We start from the raw sequence: 12,454 nt of genomic DNA, 5'->3' as shown, positions 1-12,454 counted from the left end.
TATCAGAACTCAGGAATTCCAATGATTAATTAATATGCTGATACAAGCCAAACAGTTAAAAAAAAAAAAAAAAAAAAAGCTTCCTGAACTTGCCAAAGTAGTTATATCTATGCAGTATTCAGCATCCCATTTCTAGAGCCCCAAAGTGGAAGACATATTTGTACCATCTTCTCTAGATTTCAATTTCCCGGGCCAGGGCACACAACTGTAATTCTAGTGACTCTCGAGGCTAGGGCAGGAGGATCTTAGGTTGAAAACCAGCCTGGACAATTAGCGAGTCCCTAAGCAACTTAGTGACACCCTGTCTCAAAAAATACAAAGGAGGGGCTGGGGTTGTGGCTCAGCGGTACAGCGCCAGTGCGAGACCCTGGGTTCGTTCCTCAGCACCACATAAAAAGTAAATAAGTGAAATAAAGGTGTTGTGTCCAACTACAACTAAAAAATAAATATTTTTTTAAAAAACACAAAAGACTGGGGAATGTGGCTCAGTGGTAATCCGTCCCTGGGTTCAATCCCCAGTACCAACACACACACACACACACACACACACACACACACACACACAAGATCCTAATTTCCTAGGCCCATTCCACACCCCTCGATAGCCACCTCATACTGTCTGGGCGTCTGTTCTGGAAACAGGCCGGGTGTGCGGGGTGTGCCCCTGACTCACTCCAGCCTCTTCCCAGGAGGCAACCCCATGAGAGCCAGGAGCAGCGTTGCCACCCAAGGGGCGCGGCGCTCAACGCTGGTTCACCTCCTCTGGCCGCCAGGAGCCGCCCACGACACTAAGCCCGGGTCCAAGGCTACCTGGGTATCCCCGACGCCCTGCGCAGGGACGGAGGCGGGCACAGCCAACAAGGGCAGGGGGTGAATGATGCTGCGGAAGCAGCCCGGAGTGAGGGAAACCCAATTGAGAGGCGGGGGACGCCAGTCCCAGCGGAGGTCCGGAGGGCCGCTGGGGAGAAGCCGAAGATGCACACTGCGACCGTCGCGAGCAAGGAAGTCAGGGGCCCGCGGGTACTGCGGAGCCGCGGGGCTGTAGGGCAGAGGCTGAGGGGGCGGAGGAGGCGGAGGGCCCCGAGCTGCCGAGAAGCGGGCCCCGGGAGGGGCGGGATGCGGGGCGGCCCGGGCCCGAGTACCTTGGCCGGCGGAGTCCATGTTCATGCGCCAGCCGGGCCGCACCTGGCGTCCGGGCTTGGGTCACCAGCGCTACTGGTACCTAGGGGCGGCACCGGGAGTCGCCCACCAAGCACTCGAGAGCCAGCGGAACGATCCGCCCGCCGCGGCAGCACGTAATCATCGACGCGCCGACCCACTTCCGCTTATGCGCGTATTGCGCCTTCGTCCCGGCCCTACAGGCGGCGTCCAATGAGAGCAGTCTTTGGTCCCGTCTCCCTTTACCCGTGTGGCCCTGATAGGCCAAAGCTGCAGGCAAAGCCGGAAGTGGAGGCTGGAGGCGTCCCTCCCAGGTTGACTCCACCAGCGAGACGCACAGGTAGAACGGCTGTCAGAGCAGGAGCCCGGGAGAGGTGGGAAGCGGGAGGACCGTGTCTAACTTGGCGTACGACGCGAGGCGCTGAACCAGCGGAACCATTGGGGCGTGTGTGCAGCTGCCCCCAGGGGCCTTGCCCGCGCACTTGGGCGGGTCAGACCCATGAGATCCTACCAAGGCCCAACCCTTGACTTGGGGGGGAGTCGGCCTCTCCACCCAACCCCCGCAAGTCTTTTTTGTCCTAGTTTTCTTTTTTCAGATTGTCCTCTGTGAGCACAATTGTTTAGGGTTGCGCAGAAAAAGACCATGATTCGTACTGTGCCCTGTAGGCGCCGCTGCCCGCCCCGTGGTTCAATTCCTAGACCCCTGCCTGATCTAGCGCGTCTGCGCCAGCAGAGTTCACACAGACGTGGACACTGCGGGGACCTCCTCGCTCGCGCCTGCGGGCTAACCCTGTGTGTGCACCCCACAGTTTTCTCACTTTTCACAACAACCTGTGAACCAGTACTAGCACCCTCGCGGCTTTACAAATGAAGAGACCGAAGCCAAGGTAACTTGCCCAAGGTCATTCAGCTAGCTGAGGGGCTACCAGGATTCCAGAGATTTTGGAATAAGATCCTGCCTGACTTCAAAGGAGAGAGGCTTGACCATCAGGCACCAGCTGCTAAAACAAGTCCCACCATGTTCTTTCTTTGGCCCTTGCTCACTCTTGGAAGTAAATGCTATTCACACCCTGTCAGATCTATGATTGCCCTAGACTGACTGTACTCCCCACTTCCAGCTAGGCCACTACAGGTACTGGTACACACACACACACACACACACACACACACACACACCAGACCTGGAAGCCTACTTTCATCTGGCTGTTCCTACTTTGACCTGGCTCCCCTCCTCCCACAGGTGTTTTTCTAGTACTCATAACATCCAGGGTACTTACCATATGATAATATCTTGTTGAGGGGTGCCCAATAATACATCATCCCACTTGCCACCTTATTCAATCCAACCTGGCCAGCCTCTGTCCACAAGAGGCTGGGGATGACAGGGACAGCCAACACTCCCTGCTTGAGGAAGCCACTACATTAGACGTAGTAGTGAGCAGAAGCCTTCTCACATTCTGTGTTGCATCCCTGAGCCATGAACAAAGTCCAAGCCTGGCCCGAGAGTAGGCCCAGCAATGAGTAGTCAGTGCAGCTATCTCTAGGCCCTGTGCCATCCTGTGCCAAATTACTCCAAGTCTGCAGTCTCCAAGAGCTGTCTCCCACAGAATGTGGAGGTGGGAAGGCAGCCCTGCAAAGCAACTAAAAATGTCTACCTGCTGAGACATTGTCGCCCTGCAATGCCAATGTCCTTTCACAGCTAGGGACAACTTGTACACTTAATCACTGAGTGGACATCCTCTTCTCAGGAACCATCCCCAAAACCAAGGCCAGGTTAAGGGTGCCTCTCTGTGGCCCCAGAGCCTGTTCCTGACAGTCTTTTGCAATGACAGGCACCCATTACACAGCATTGCCATAAATTGGGTCAGGTTCACCATTGCATTCCTTTTGGGAACTGGGACATGTGTCCAAAATTGTTTGTGGAAGAGAGAGGAAAGGGAGGTATAGAAAAACAGAGGGAAGGTCTGAACACCCCAGGGAATGGTAAGCATGATCCACACATACTACCCAACCTCCCCAGACTCCAGGTCAGGACTCCCTGCAGGACCACCTTCTCTGGTTGGGAGTGTAGAAGGGGAACGGTCCTAAGGCCTGGAAGGTGTACAGGTACCCAAATGCATCAGCCTTGGGGGCCATGCGCTACAGTTCCCAGGGCAACTGGAAGTCCTTGGGATCCAGTGGGCTGCAGTGAGTCGCCTCCACATTCTTGAGGTGCTTGCGTGCCAGAAATAGTGCCAGCTGCCGGCGCCGCCGTGGGCTGAGACCTTGGCCCACAAGCCAGGGGAAAGTAGGCCCATGTGGCCCCCAGTCCTGGTCCTCCAGCTCCTCCTGGCAGCAATCACGGTAAGAACGCAGTGTTGCCAGGCACCACTCATCATCTACACGGTAGCGAGCATAGAAAGCCGCCTCCTGTGCCAGGCTGCTGGCTCGAAGCCAGCGGGTCACAACAGCCTGGCCCTCACGTTCCATCACAGCTGGGTATCGGTGCTGCAGCAGGCGCAAAAGCAGCTCATTACCACGGTTGCCCCCCACGTCGCTGGGTGGCAGGGTGGGCAGGTGGCTTGAGGTGCTGACCACATCATCCTGCGTTCGTCGGAGCAGCAGCACTGGGCCAGGGTAGCAGCACAGCTGCTCTGCAACATTGAGGTTGAAGTGCTCCCGCACTGTTCGTACCACCAGTCCCTTCCAGCTGTGGGGCATGACTTTCAGGGCAAGTGGCACAAGATCATCAAAGGTGGCATCCAACACCAGTGCACCCAGCTCTGGGTAAGTCATGGTGGCCCAGGTAGCTGTAAAGCCACCGATAGACCAGCCATAGACCACCACGTGTTTGGGCGGGAAGTGCAAGCGGTGCAGTGCGTACTTCACCACCACATCCATGGCGTTGGCATCGTGCTGCGGGAAGGGTGCCCCTGTGCTGCCGCCAAAGCCAGGGTGGTTCCACCCCAACACAGAGTAGCCGGCCTCAAGTGGCGCTGACAGGCAGCCCATCTCATAAAAGCCCGCGTTGCCTTCGCAGCAGATGACCAGGCGCAGGCCATGGCCCTGGCTACCAGGTTGCTGGCGGCGATCCATGAACATGGTGTCTATCTCATTGCCATCGCAGGCAACCAGCTTGGCGCGCCGGCCATGGTAGCGCTCCACGAGGCGCTCTTGGCCCTGCTGTAGTAGCGGCAGCAGTGCGCGTGTCATCAGGAACATGGAGCCTGGATACACGAGCCAGCGGCCTAGTGAGTGAGCCAGCGCGTAACTGGCGAGCTGCCCTGGCAGCTCCCGGATCTGCTGTAGGAGGCACTGTGTCTGGCTTCGAGCCCCATGCGGAGGGCGCCCCTGCACATCCCCGCCCAGTGCCGCGTCGCGCAGTAGCCAAACACCCGCTGCTGCTGCAGCACACGTCAGTGCGCGGTGACCACTGCCTGCGCCGTGCACGTCATCCCAGCGAAAGTCCACTGGCCAGTTGCGGAAGTTGTAGGTGTAGTTCGCAGTCAGATAGATCTTGAACACGTGTACCAGCGCCTTCACGAAGCAGATGACACACATTGGTGCCAAGGCTCTGTGCTATCCGAGGCCCAGTCACTGGGCTAAGTATCAGAGGGGGGCCCAGGCCCGGCCCAGCGGGCGGCTGCGGGGGCGAGCGCCTAGCGGGGCAGCCTTGGACATACCTCCTCTGGATAGACCCTAATGGCCTTTGTGACCTAGACCTTCCAGGACCATGGGGAGGCTGCATCCACCCGGCACAGACCAGCTTTGTGAGTCACTGTTGCTGAGGGAAGAGGTGATACTAGAGTGACGGGCACACAAAGGTTCCGATGTGTGAACCTCAAGTTTTGCCCCGCCCTGAGGCTGACACCTCGAGATCTCGCAGCCACGCCCTCGGCAGGTCCTGCCCCAGCACCTCCCTCTTTCTTAACCGAAGATGACCACAAATGGACACCTCCAAGGTTATTGGGGATAACCCACCCCCTGGGGTCCCCTGGTGTATACCTCCCCTCAAGGACCAGGTCAAACAGGGCTGCTGCTGGAGCAAGGAGGCAGAATTTACTCCTGGCCTGCAGCTCCTGCCGCTGTTCCCGTTCCTTGTCAGGAAAGAGAGTGTGGGCAGGCTGGAAACTCCCCTCCCCCACCTCCTCTGGATCCTCTTTTTACTGGCATCAGCAGCAGCAAAGACCTTCCCCAGGTGGGTCCTGCCAGGCTGGGTTCCTCTTTTCCAGTCCCTGGTTGAGCCGCCCCTTCCCTTCAGACCACTCCACAAGCTGTACCTTCCTCTTTTCTTGAGGGCTCTGGTGGTTCTCAAGACTTTTTCTCATACACTGGAGAGGGCCAACCCACTTGAGGGTCAAGGGGCAGATGTAGAGGCCACCAGTTGGGCACCATTCAGGAGACTCATTTAATAATTTCCAAGATCAGAAACAAAAATGCAGAACCAGGAAAACCCAAACAGACTTCAGAGCCTGAGAATCAGGCTAGCCTGAGACACCAGGCTTTGGGGAAGAGAGATTCAGGGGCTCAAGAGCCCCCTCTGACTCCCCTGCTCTAGGTTGGGTTGGAAAACCACCTGGTCTAAATAGCCCCCTCTGGCTTTGGGATCAGCTAAGGGATGCTGCTGTCTGTAGGAGCTGCAGATGGGACAAGGATTAGTTGATCCCCCCACACACACACACACACTCGGGGTTTCCAATAAGTACAGAATATATAGTTAAAGTTGAATTTCAGATAAGCAGCAAATACTTTATGAGTATGTTCCAAGTATTGCAATCCCTGACCTCACAGTGGACATAGAAGTGTACCCATTAAACTATTGTTTTCACTCTTGGTACATGAGATTTCAAGACTTCACTATGAAATAGCTTTGTAGTCAGTCAAGTGGTGTGTCCTGGAATCCCAGGGACTCAGGAGGCTTAGGCAGGAGGACACAAGTTCTAGGCCAGTCAGCAGCTTAGCAAGAACTTGTCTCAAAGTAAAAAGGACTGGGGATGTAGCTCAGTGGTAGAGCACACTGGGTTCAAACCCCAGTACTGCAAAGTAAAATAAAATAGATTTCCTGTTAGATGGTTTGTCCAGCTGTTGTTTAATATAAGTGTTCTGAGCACATCTAAGATAGGCTAGACTAAGCTATGACCTGCAGGTTAGGTGTATTATATACTTTTTTTTCCTTTTTCAGTACTAGGAATTGAACCTAGGGGTGCTCTACCACTGAGCCACATCCCCAGCCTTTTTTATTTTATTTTGAGGCAGCTTCTCCAGTTGTTGGAATTATAGATGTGTGTCATCACACCTGGCTTTAAATGAACTTTTTGCTTACAATATTTGCAACTTATGATAGGTTAAACAGGATATAACCCCATAATAAGTCAAAGAGCATCTGTATTTAAAAATTGTTTGTTTGAAATTCAAGTACAAGCCAGGCCTGGTGGCACATGCCTATGATCCCAGTAGCTGGGTATAAGGATGGTGTTAGGCCTTAGCCTAAGCAATGCAATTATAAAAACTTCACTTTGAAACCTGCAGTCTCACTAGGCATGCCTACGGAGCCCTCCAATATGATCATCAGGCTTAGCCTGACATAAAGAAGTCACTTCTCCCCATCCTGACAAACTCAGAGTGAAGTCTCTGGCATGTTGTCCTCTCCCCAATAAGGGAGAGAGACAAGAAAATCAGAGTGGGGACCAAAGGCAAATAATATCACTGATAAATCTGTGGCAGCTGATAGGGATTGAAAGGGTGGTCAGAAGCCCCCAAATTTAGTATAAATGATAGAGCAAATGAACAGACATTCAGCCAGCTGACACTGATGCCCCCATGCTGGAGAGCCTGATGAGGACCTAGACTGACATCCCAATTCTTATCATCTGCTGATCCTCTGCACCTTCCTCACTGCTCTCAAACTCTGTGGCCACACCTTGACCCTGGTGAGAGCCACGACTTCTCTCTATGACCCTCTCCTCAGCCGGCTGTCAGCCCCACCCCAGGAGAAGCCTGCCTTGGCTCCTGACCTGATCACCGTGGTCTGAGTGAGTGTGCATCTGCTGGACTCAGAGCCTAAGGCTGGAGACTTCTGATCTGACACTTGAGCTTAGCATGCAGAGGGAATGTCTGTCCTTAGCCTGTCATGATTAAGTGTGTTTTCAGTGCTTAGAATTAATTTAGAATTGTTTGCTGTGAATTGATTATGTCTATTGCAGTGCTCAGCATTAAGGATTGTCATTTTCTTAATTAAGAACCTATAGAGTGAGGGGCTGGGGTTGTGGCTCAGTGGTAGAGTGCTCACCTAGCATGCACGAGGCACTGGGTTCGATCCTCAGCACCACATAAATGTAAAACAAAGATATTGTGTCCCCCTAAAACAAAAAAAATATATTTTTTTTAAAAAGAACCTATAGAGTGAAATTGTATTGAGTGATTTGAGTGAGTAAAGCAATGAAAAGAGCAGAAGTGCTTGGACATTCTTTATTTTTCCCCCTCTACTGCATAAGTTGCACCTTTTGCCCATTGCAACCTGGAGAAGCTAAGGCAGGAGGATTACTAGTTCAAAGCCAGGCTCATCAACTTAGTGAGGCCCTGAGAAACTTAGTGAGACCCTGTCTCTAAATAAAAAATAAAAAAGGCTGAGGATGTGGCTCAGTGGTTAAATATCCCTGAGTTCAATCCCCAGTACAAAAAAAAAAAAAAAGTATAAGAGGGTGTTCTGCTTTTTTTTTTTTTTTGGGGGGGGGTGATATTTATTTTTTTGAGACAGGGTTAGTCTCACAAAGTTGCTTATGGCATTCCTAAGTTGCTGAGGCTGGCTTTGAACTTTCAATCCTCCTTCCTTGGCCTCCCAAGTCACTGGGGTTACAGGCGTGTGCCACAAGTGCAGATACTACATTTGGTTCTGATTCCTGGGAAAAGATAACCCTGGAGAGGCTTTGTCCTCCTGGGGGCACTCTCCCTGCTTCATCTGCTCTGAGAATTCTTTGGAAATGGAGGCTTTTTTTCCCAGCCAGGCCCACCTGCCCTTAGAGGAGGGGGGAGATCAGAGACCGGATTCTGGAGAGCAGAGGTCAGCAGACTGGAGCCGCTAGTCCTCAGGGACTCCATGCCTTCTCTGGCCTGGCCCTTGACCCCACCAGCCCACAGAAGCCCAAGTGCCCCAGAACCATCAGCTCTGGTGATACAGGAAAGCATGTGACAGGAAGGGAGCAGTCCCCTCTCCAGAAGAGCCCCCTGGCCTGGACCAGCTGTGGCAGGAGTGACCTTCTGTTCCCCACCCCCTCTGCTCAGGGAAGTGCAGCAGGGCTGGGGGGTTCTGTCCCTGCACTTGGGCTGATGGAATCCCCTTTGGTTACCCTACAGGCAGTCATCTTAACATGCATCCCACCCCCATGGGGTTTGCTAGTCCTGGACCTCCACCCTCCCCCACTGAGGCAATGCTTCCTCCCTGGCCAGTTCTGTTAGCCTCCCTGGAGGCCCTTGATTTATGCTGTTAAGTCGGCAGAGCCAACCTTGGAGAAGGAAGAAAAGGAGAGTGAGAAAACAAGCCCCAGAGGCCAGAGGGGCAGAGCCAGGATCAGAGCCCTGGCAGAGAGTGTGCTGCTCAGTGGGAACAGACCACCACAGCCCTGGACTCAGGGAGCCGTGCCCTAGTCTTAGGAACACTGATGCCACCCTGCAGAAGGGGAGCCAAGTCTACACAAATGCCTCTGCTCAGGAAATGGGGTGCAGGGAAGGTGGGGGTGGCTTGGAGCCCAAGGACAGGAGGGGACATTTCCTGGCGGATGCGGGGTCAGAAGAAGGGGCGGAAATGGCCAAGACAGCTGCTGAACATCTGGAGTCACAGAGAATTAATTACCCAGAGCCTGAAGGACAGTGGGGTTGGTAGGGAGCCCTCCTTCCTGGTTCCCAGCAAAGGCTACCCTTTCTCCTGATAGGTTGAAGGACTTGTGGGCAGCTCCTCCCCAGAGGGCCTTACACCATTTCCAGGGGTGAAGAAGCAGCCAGTTGGGCTGGGTCTGTGGCTCAGTGGTGGATGCTCACCTAGCATGTGTGAGGCACTGTGCTCGAGCATCAGCACCACATAAAAATAAATAAAATAAAGGTATTGTGTCCATCTACAATTAAAATGTATATATATATATATATATATATATATATATATATTTTTTTTTTTTTTTTTTTTTTTTTAAAGCAGCAGCAGCCAGTCATCCTCCTGAGTCTGCAGCCACACCGAAAGCCTGTGGCCACCTAGTCCACACCCTGTGGAGAGGAGGAGGTGGAGGGCCAGAGCTCACCAGGGTCTGGAGAGAAGCCACGTTTCTCCTCACTCAGATGCCCATTGAAACTTTGTGCTCCCCTACCCAACCTACTCTTCTCTGTGAGTGTGGGCCAGTGTCCCTCAGAGTCCCAAGTGTCCTTATGCACTAATGGGTGGGAAGGGGACTGCTTTAGGTCAGAGTAGAGTCTGGCTAGAGTCCAGAGCCCTGAAGGCCTGTGCAATGTGACACCATCCTTGTTCCCTGGGGCTCACCACTCTCTTTCTGGGTGGAGAGTAATCTACACCTTTCCTGCAGACTCCCAAGTGTAGTCGGCCCTATCCCCACCCCACCACCAGGGGCTTGTTCAGGCCAAGGCCCTCGTCCTGGGATGATCTCTGGGGCCCCAGACACAAACTGAAGGGTCATTGTATGTCTAGAAGCTAGTCTCCCCCTGGCTTGGGAGTCCCTCAGAGGAGGGGCCTTATCTGCAACACCCAGGTTTTGGTTAAGATGAGAACTTGTTTTCCCTCACAGTGCTAGGAATTGAACCCAGGGCTTCATACATGCTAGGCAAACACTCCACTACTGAGCTATACACCCCCATCCGCAGTACTTATTATTCAAAACATAATATTCCCAGTGCAACCATTGAGATATGTATGTCCTTTCCACACTGCCCAGAGTTGTTTGCCTGGTCTGTTCCTTTCACATCTTCCCTTTTGCCTGCAAACATGTACATACACATAGGTCTTGTGGAGGGAGTTATTTTGTCATTTGCTTTACAGAATGTATCAAGCACACTCTGTAGCTTGCTTTTCTCCACAGTATATCATGAGCCTCACTGCTGGCTGGCATGTGGCTGCAAACCACTTCCCCCACCCCACCAGTGTTCATGCACTAGTGCCTCAGGTATCCCTCTGCAGGCTTTAAGACTTTTTCTCTCTGCAAAAGCAACTGCAGTACACCTGCCTCCTTCTCAGGACCCTTGCTTTGAGTTCTTTTCTTGTATGCTGGATTCTTGAACGTCTGTTGCTTCATCAAGGGTGTGCTCTTAACACAGAGAGATTGGTTGTCATCCTGCACACCCTGGAGGGGGCTTGTCTCTGCAGGCTCAATAGGAGCCTAGGGCGGCTCCAAACTCTTAGTGTTTGTCTGTCTCCTTGTGAATCAATTTGAACACAGACTGATCCTGACTTCTGAGTCACTCTGCCTGCCAGGGAACCCCTCACCTGTGTGGGACCCACCTGAGGCCCTCCTGGTTACCAGATAGAAATTATGGCCTGGTTTTTGGACAGTCAGCCTTGGCCCTGAGAGAAAAGAAGAGATTAATTTGGACCCAGTGGACCATGATCAGTCCAGAGGGTCCCAGCCAGGAGTCTTGCCTGCAGATGCTTACTCCATTAGGGGGCCAGGATGCCTGGAGTAGGCAAAGATTGCCCCCCTTTCCTGGTTCCTCCAAGTTGTGGAATTGGAAAAATTATGCTGGTGGTAGGGCTGCGTAAAATGTCACAGAAGGAAGAGTCCACATGCAGCCCTAGGAGAGCCACAGTATGACCCCACACCCTGCCCAGCATCCTTTCACCTTCCATCCACTGAGCCTGTGGTTGAGGGGCAGAATTTGGGAGCATTGCACAGCTCCTAACCCTCACAGTCTGGGACAGTCGCATGGAGCAGGAAAGCAAAGGGTGAAGCCAGGACTGGAGCTGAGCCCTGCTGTGTTGGCAGAGGCTGGTGGTCCCTGGCGGGGACCCTAGCTCCACGCCTGCCTCTGGGCAGCAGCTCCCACCTACCAGGATGGGTGAGTGGGAAGCTAGCTTCTGACTTGGCATTCCGGGCTGTGAGCTCAGGGGTGGGGCTCCTTTGTGACCCCAGGCTGCAGAGCTGATGGTCCCTGGAGAACTCGGAGCCCAACGGGGAGGGGTAGGGAGAGCCAGCCAAGAGTAGGGACCCTGCAAGGCAGCTGGTAGACCTGGGACCAGCAGGGCCTGCTCCACCACTCGAAGACTGCACCCAGGGCCCCCACCCGCCAGGCACACCAGCCAGGAGAGCAGGCGCACCTCCTGAGCTTGCTCTGAGCATATCTAGGTTATGGCCCTGGCGGCTCCTTCTAAGTCACTTGCACAGATTAAAAACGGCAACTGTCCCAGAGCTGACCCCAGGGGACCCTGAGAGCTTTATCCCCCCACCCACCCCAGGCACTTTCTGTTCTCAGTGTCTGCTGGACTCCAGGATGGCTGCTCAAGGCCTTGGCTCTCCCACCCCCCCCCTGTGGGCAGGGAAGCTGGCAGGATGTCAAGCCCACCACAGCCTGGCAGTGAGGCTGAGCAGGCCCAGACAGGCAAGCCCTTCTTCCTTGCTGCCCTTCCCTCCCTGACCCACCCCCAGGGCTTCCAGCAGTGAAACAGGAAGGGAAAAGGAAGGGGTGAAGACAGGGAGCCTGCCCTACAGGATCCGGGAGGGTGCCCCTCACCTTGACTTCTGCAGCTGAGACTGGATTCCAGGTCACCAGACAAGGCCACCAGACCTACCTGTATCACACAGACACACAGACACATCCACAGGCAGGCCCTGCTCCAGGCTCTGGGGGTCAGGAAAGTGGGCCTTCACCTTCAGCCCACCCAGGAAGATGTACAAGAGGAGGAAGAAAGCAGAGGAGAGGCCCTGCTGTGCCCCCAGCCCTGGGGAGGGCCTAACCGCAGCTCTGCCCACTCCCACTGGCTTTGAAGCTGCCCTGAGCTGGGCCAGCTGCCGGAGGTGCATGGACCCGCCCAGCCCCTCTGGCTGCGTGGGAGCCCAGAGTGACCACAGGGCCACAATCTGCCTTTGAAGTGCTGGGGCTAGGCCACAGGAAATGGGCGGTAGCCCATCCTCTCCCTGGGGTCCTCTCCCCAGAGAAAGCACCTCTGCCCACCAAACTAGGAACCCAGCCCTAGAGCTGTCCCTCTGTGCTGGAGCACTTTGGCCATCCAGGTGTGCCTAGGAATAGGTTTGGGGCAAGGAGGGGTGGTCCTCCACCCCTGGCTGAACCCCAGCCCCAATTTCCTTTTGCCCAGCTCCTGTGGGGG

The 12,454-nt window shown here is 54.2% G+C and overlaps 2 protein-coding genes across 13 annotated transcripts in view; both read right to left on the bottom strand.

The window, feature by feature from the left end:
- Tpd52l2 (TPD52 like 2) overlaps window positions 1-12,164 on the bottom strand; it is a 31,779-nt gene extending 19,615 nt beyond the window's left edge. For 4 of the 12 annotated variants that reach the window (XM_046433467.2, XM_046433468.2, XM_046433469.2 and 1 more), the window contains exon 1: window positions 11,918-12,164. In XM_046433467.2, coding sequence (XP_046289423.1) covers window positions 11,918-12,149 — 232 coding nt within the window. In that variant the 5' untranslated portion in view covers window positions 12,150-12,164. Of the gene's footprint in view, window positions 1-1,142; window positions 1,318-2,435; window positions 2,564-11,859 lie in introns of those variants that run through there. The other 8 variants (XM_046433473.2, XM_058575713.1, XM_046433471.2 and 5 more) reach the window with 8 other exon arrangements.
- On the bottom strand, window positions 3,008-9,226 carry Abhd16b (abhydrolase domain containing 16B). Its single transcript, XM_046433466.2, has one exon. It carries the CDS (start codon window positions 4,696-4,698, stop codon window positions 3,298-3,300), a length of 1,401 nt encoding a protein of 466 aa, XP_046289422.1. The 5' UTR covers window positions 4,699-9,226; the 3' UTR covers window positions 3,008-3,297.
- Window positions 12,165-12,454: the final 290 nt, after the last annotated feature.

The sequence above is a fragment of the Marmota monax genome, unplaced genomic scaffold (assembly GCF_021218885.2).
Source record: "Marmota monax isolate L192 unplaced genomic scaffold, Marmota_monax_Labrador192_F-V1.1 WCK01_AAM20220418_F8-fsc00014, whole genome shotgun sequence".
Classification (NCBI taxonomy): Eukaryota; Metazoa; Chordata; class Mammalia; order Rodentia; family Sciuridae; genus Marmota; species Marmota monax.
The sequence above is the reverse complement of the archived record's forward strand: the minus strand, read 5'-3'. Positions and strand labels throughout refer to the sequence as shown.

Excerpts from the sequence above, each read along its gene's own strand:
- Abhd16b (XM_046433466.2), bottom strand. The coding sequence starts at position 4,698 with ATGTGTGTCATCTGCTTCGTGAAGGCGCTGGTACACGTGTTCAAGATC.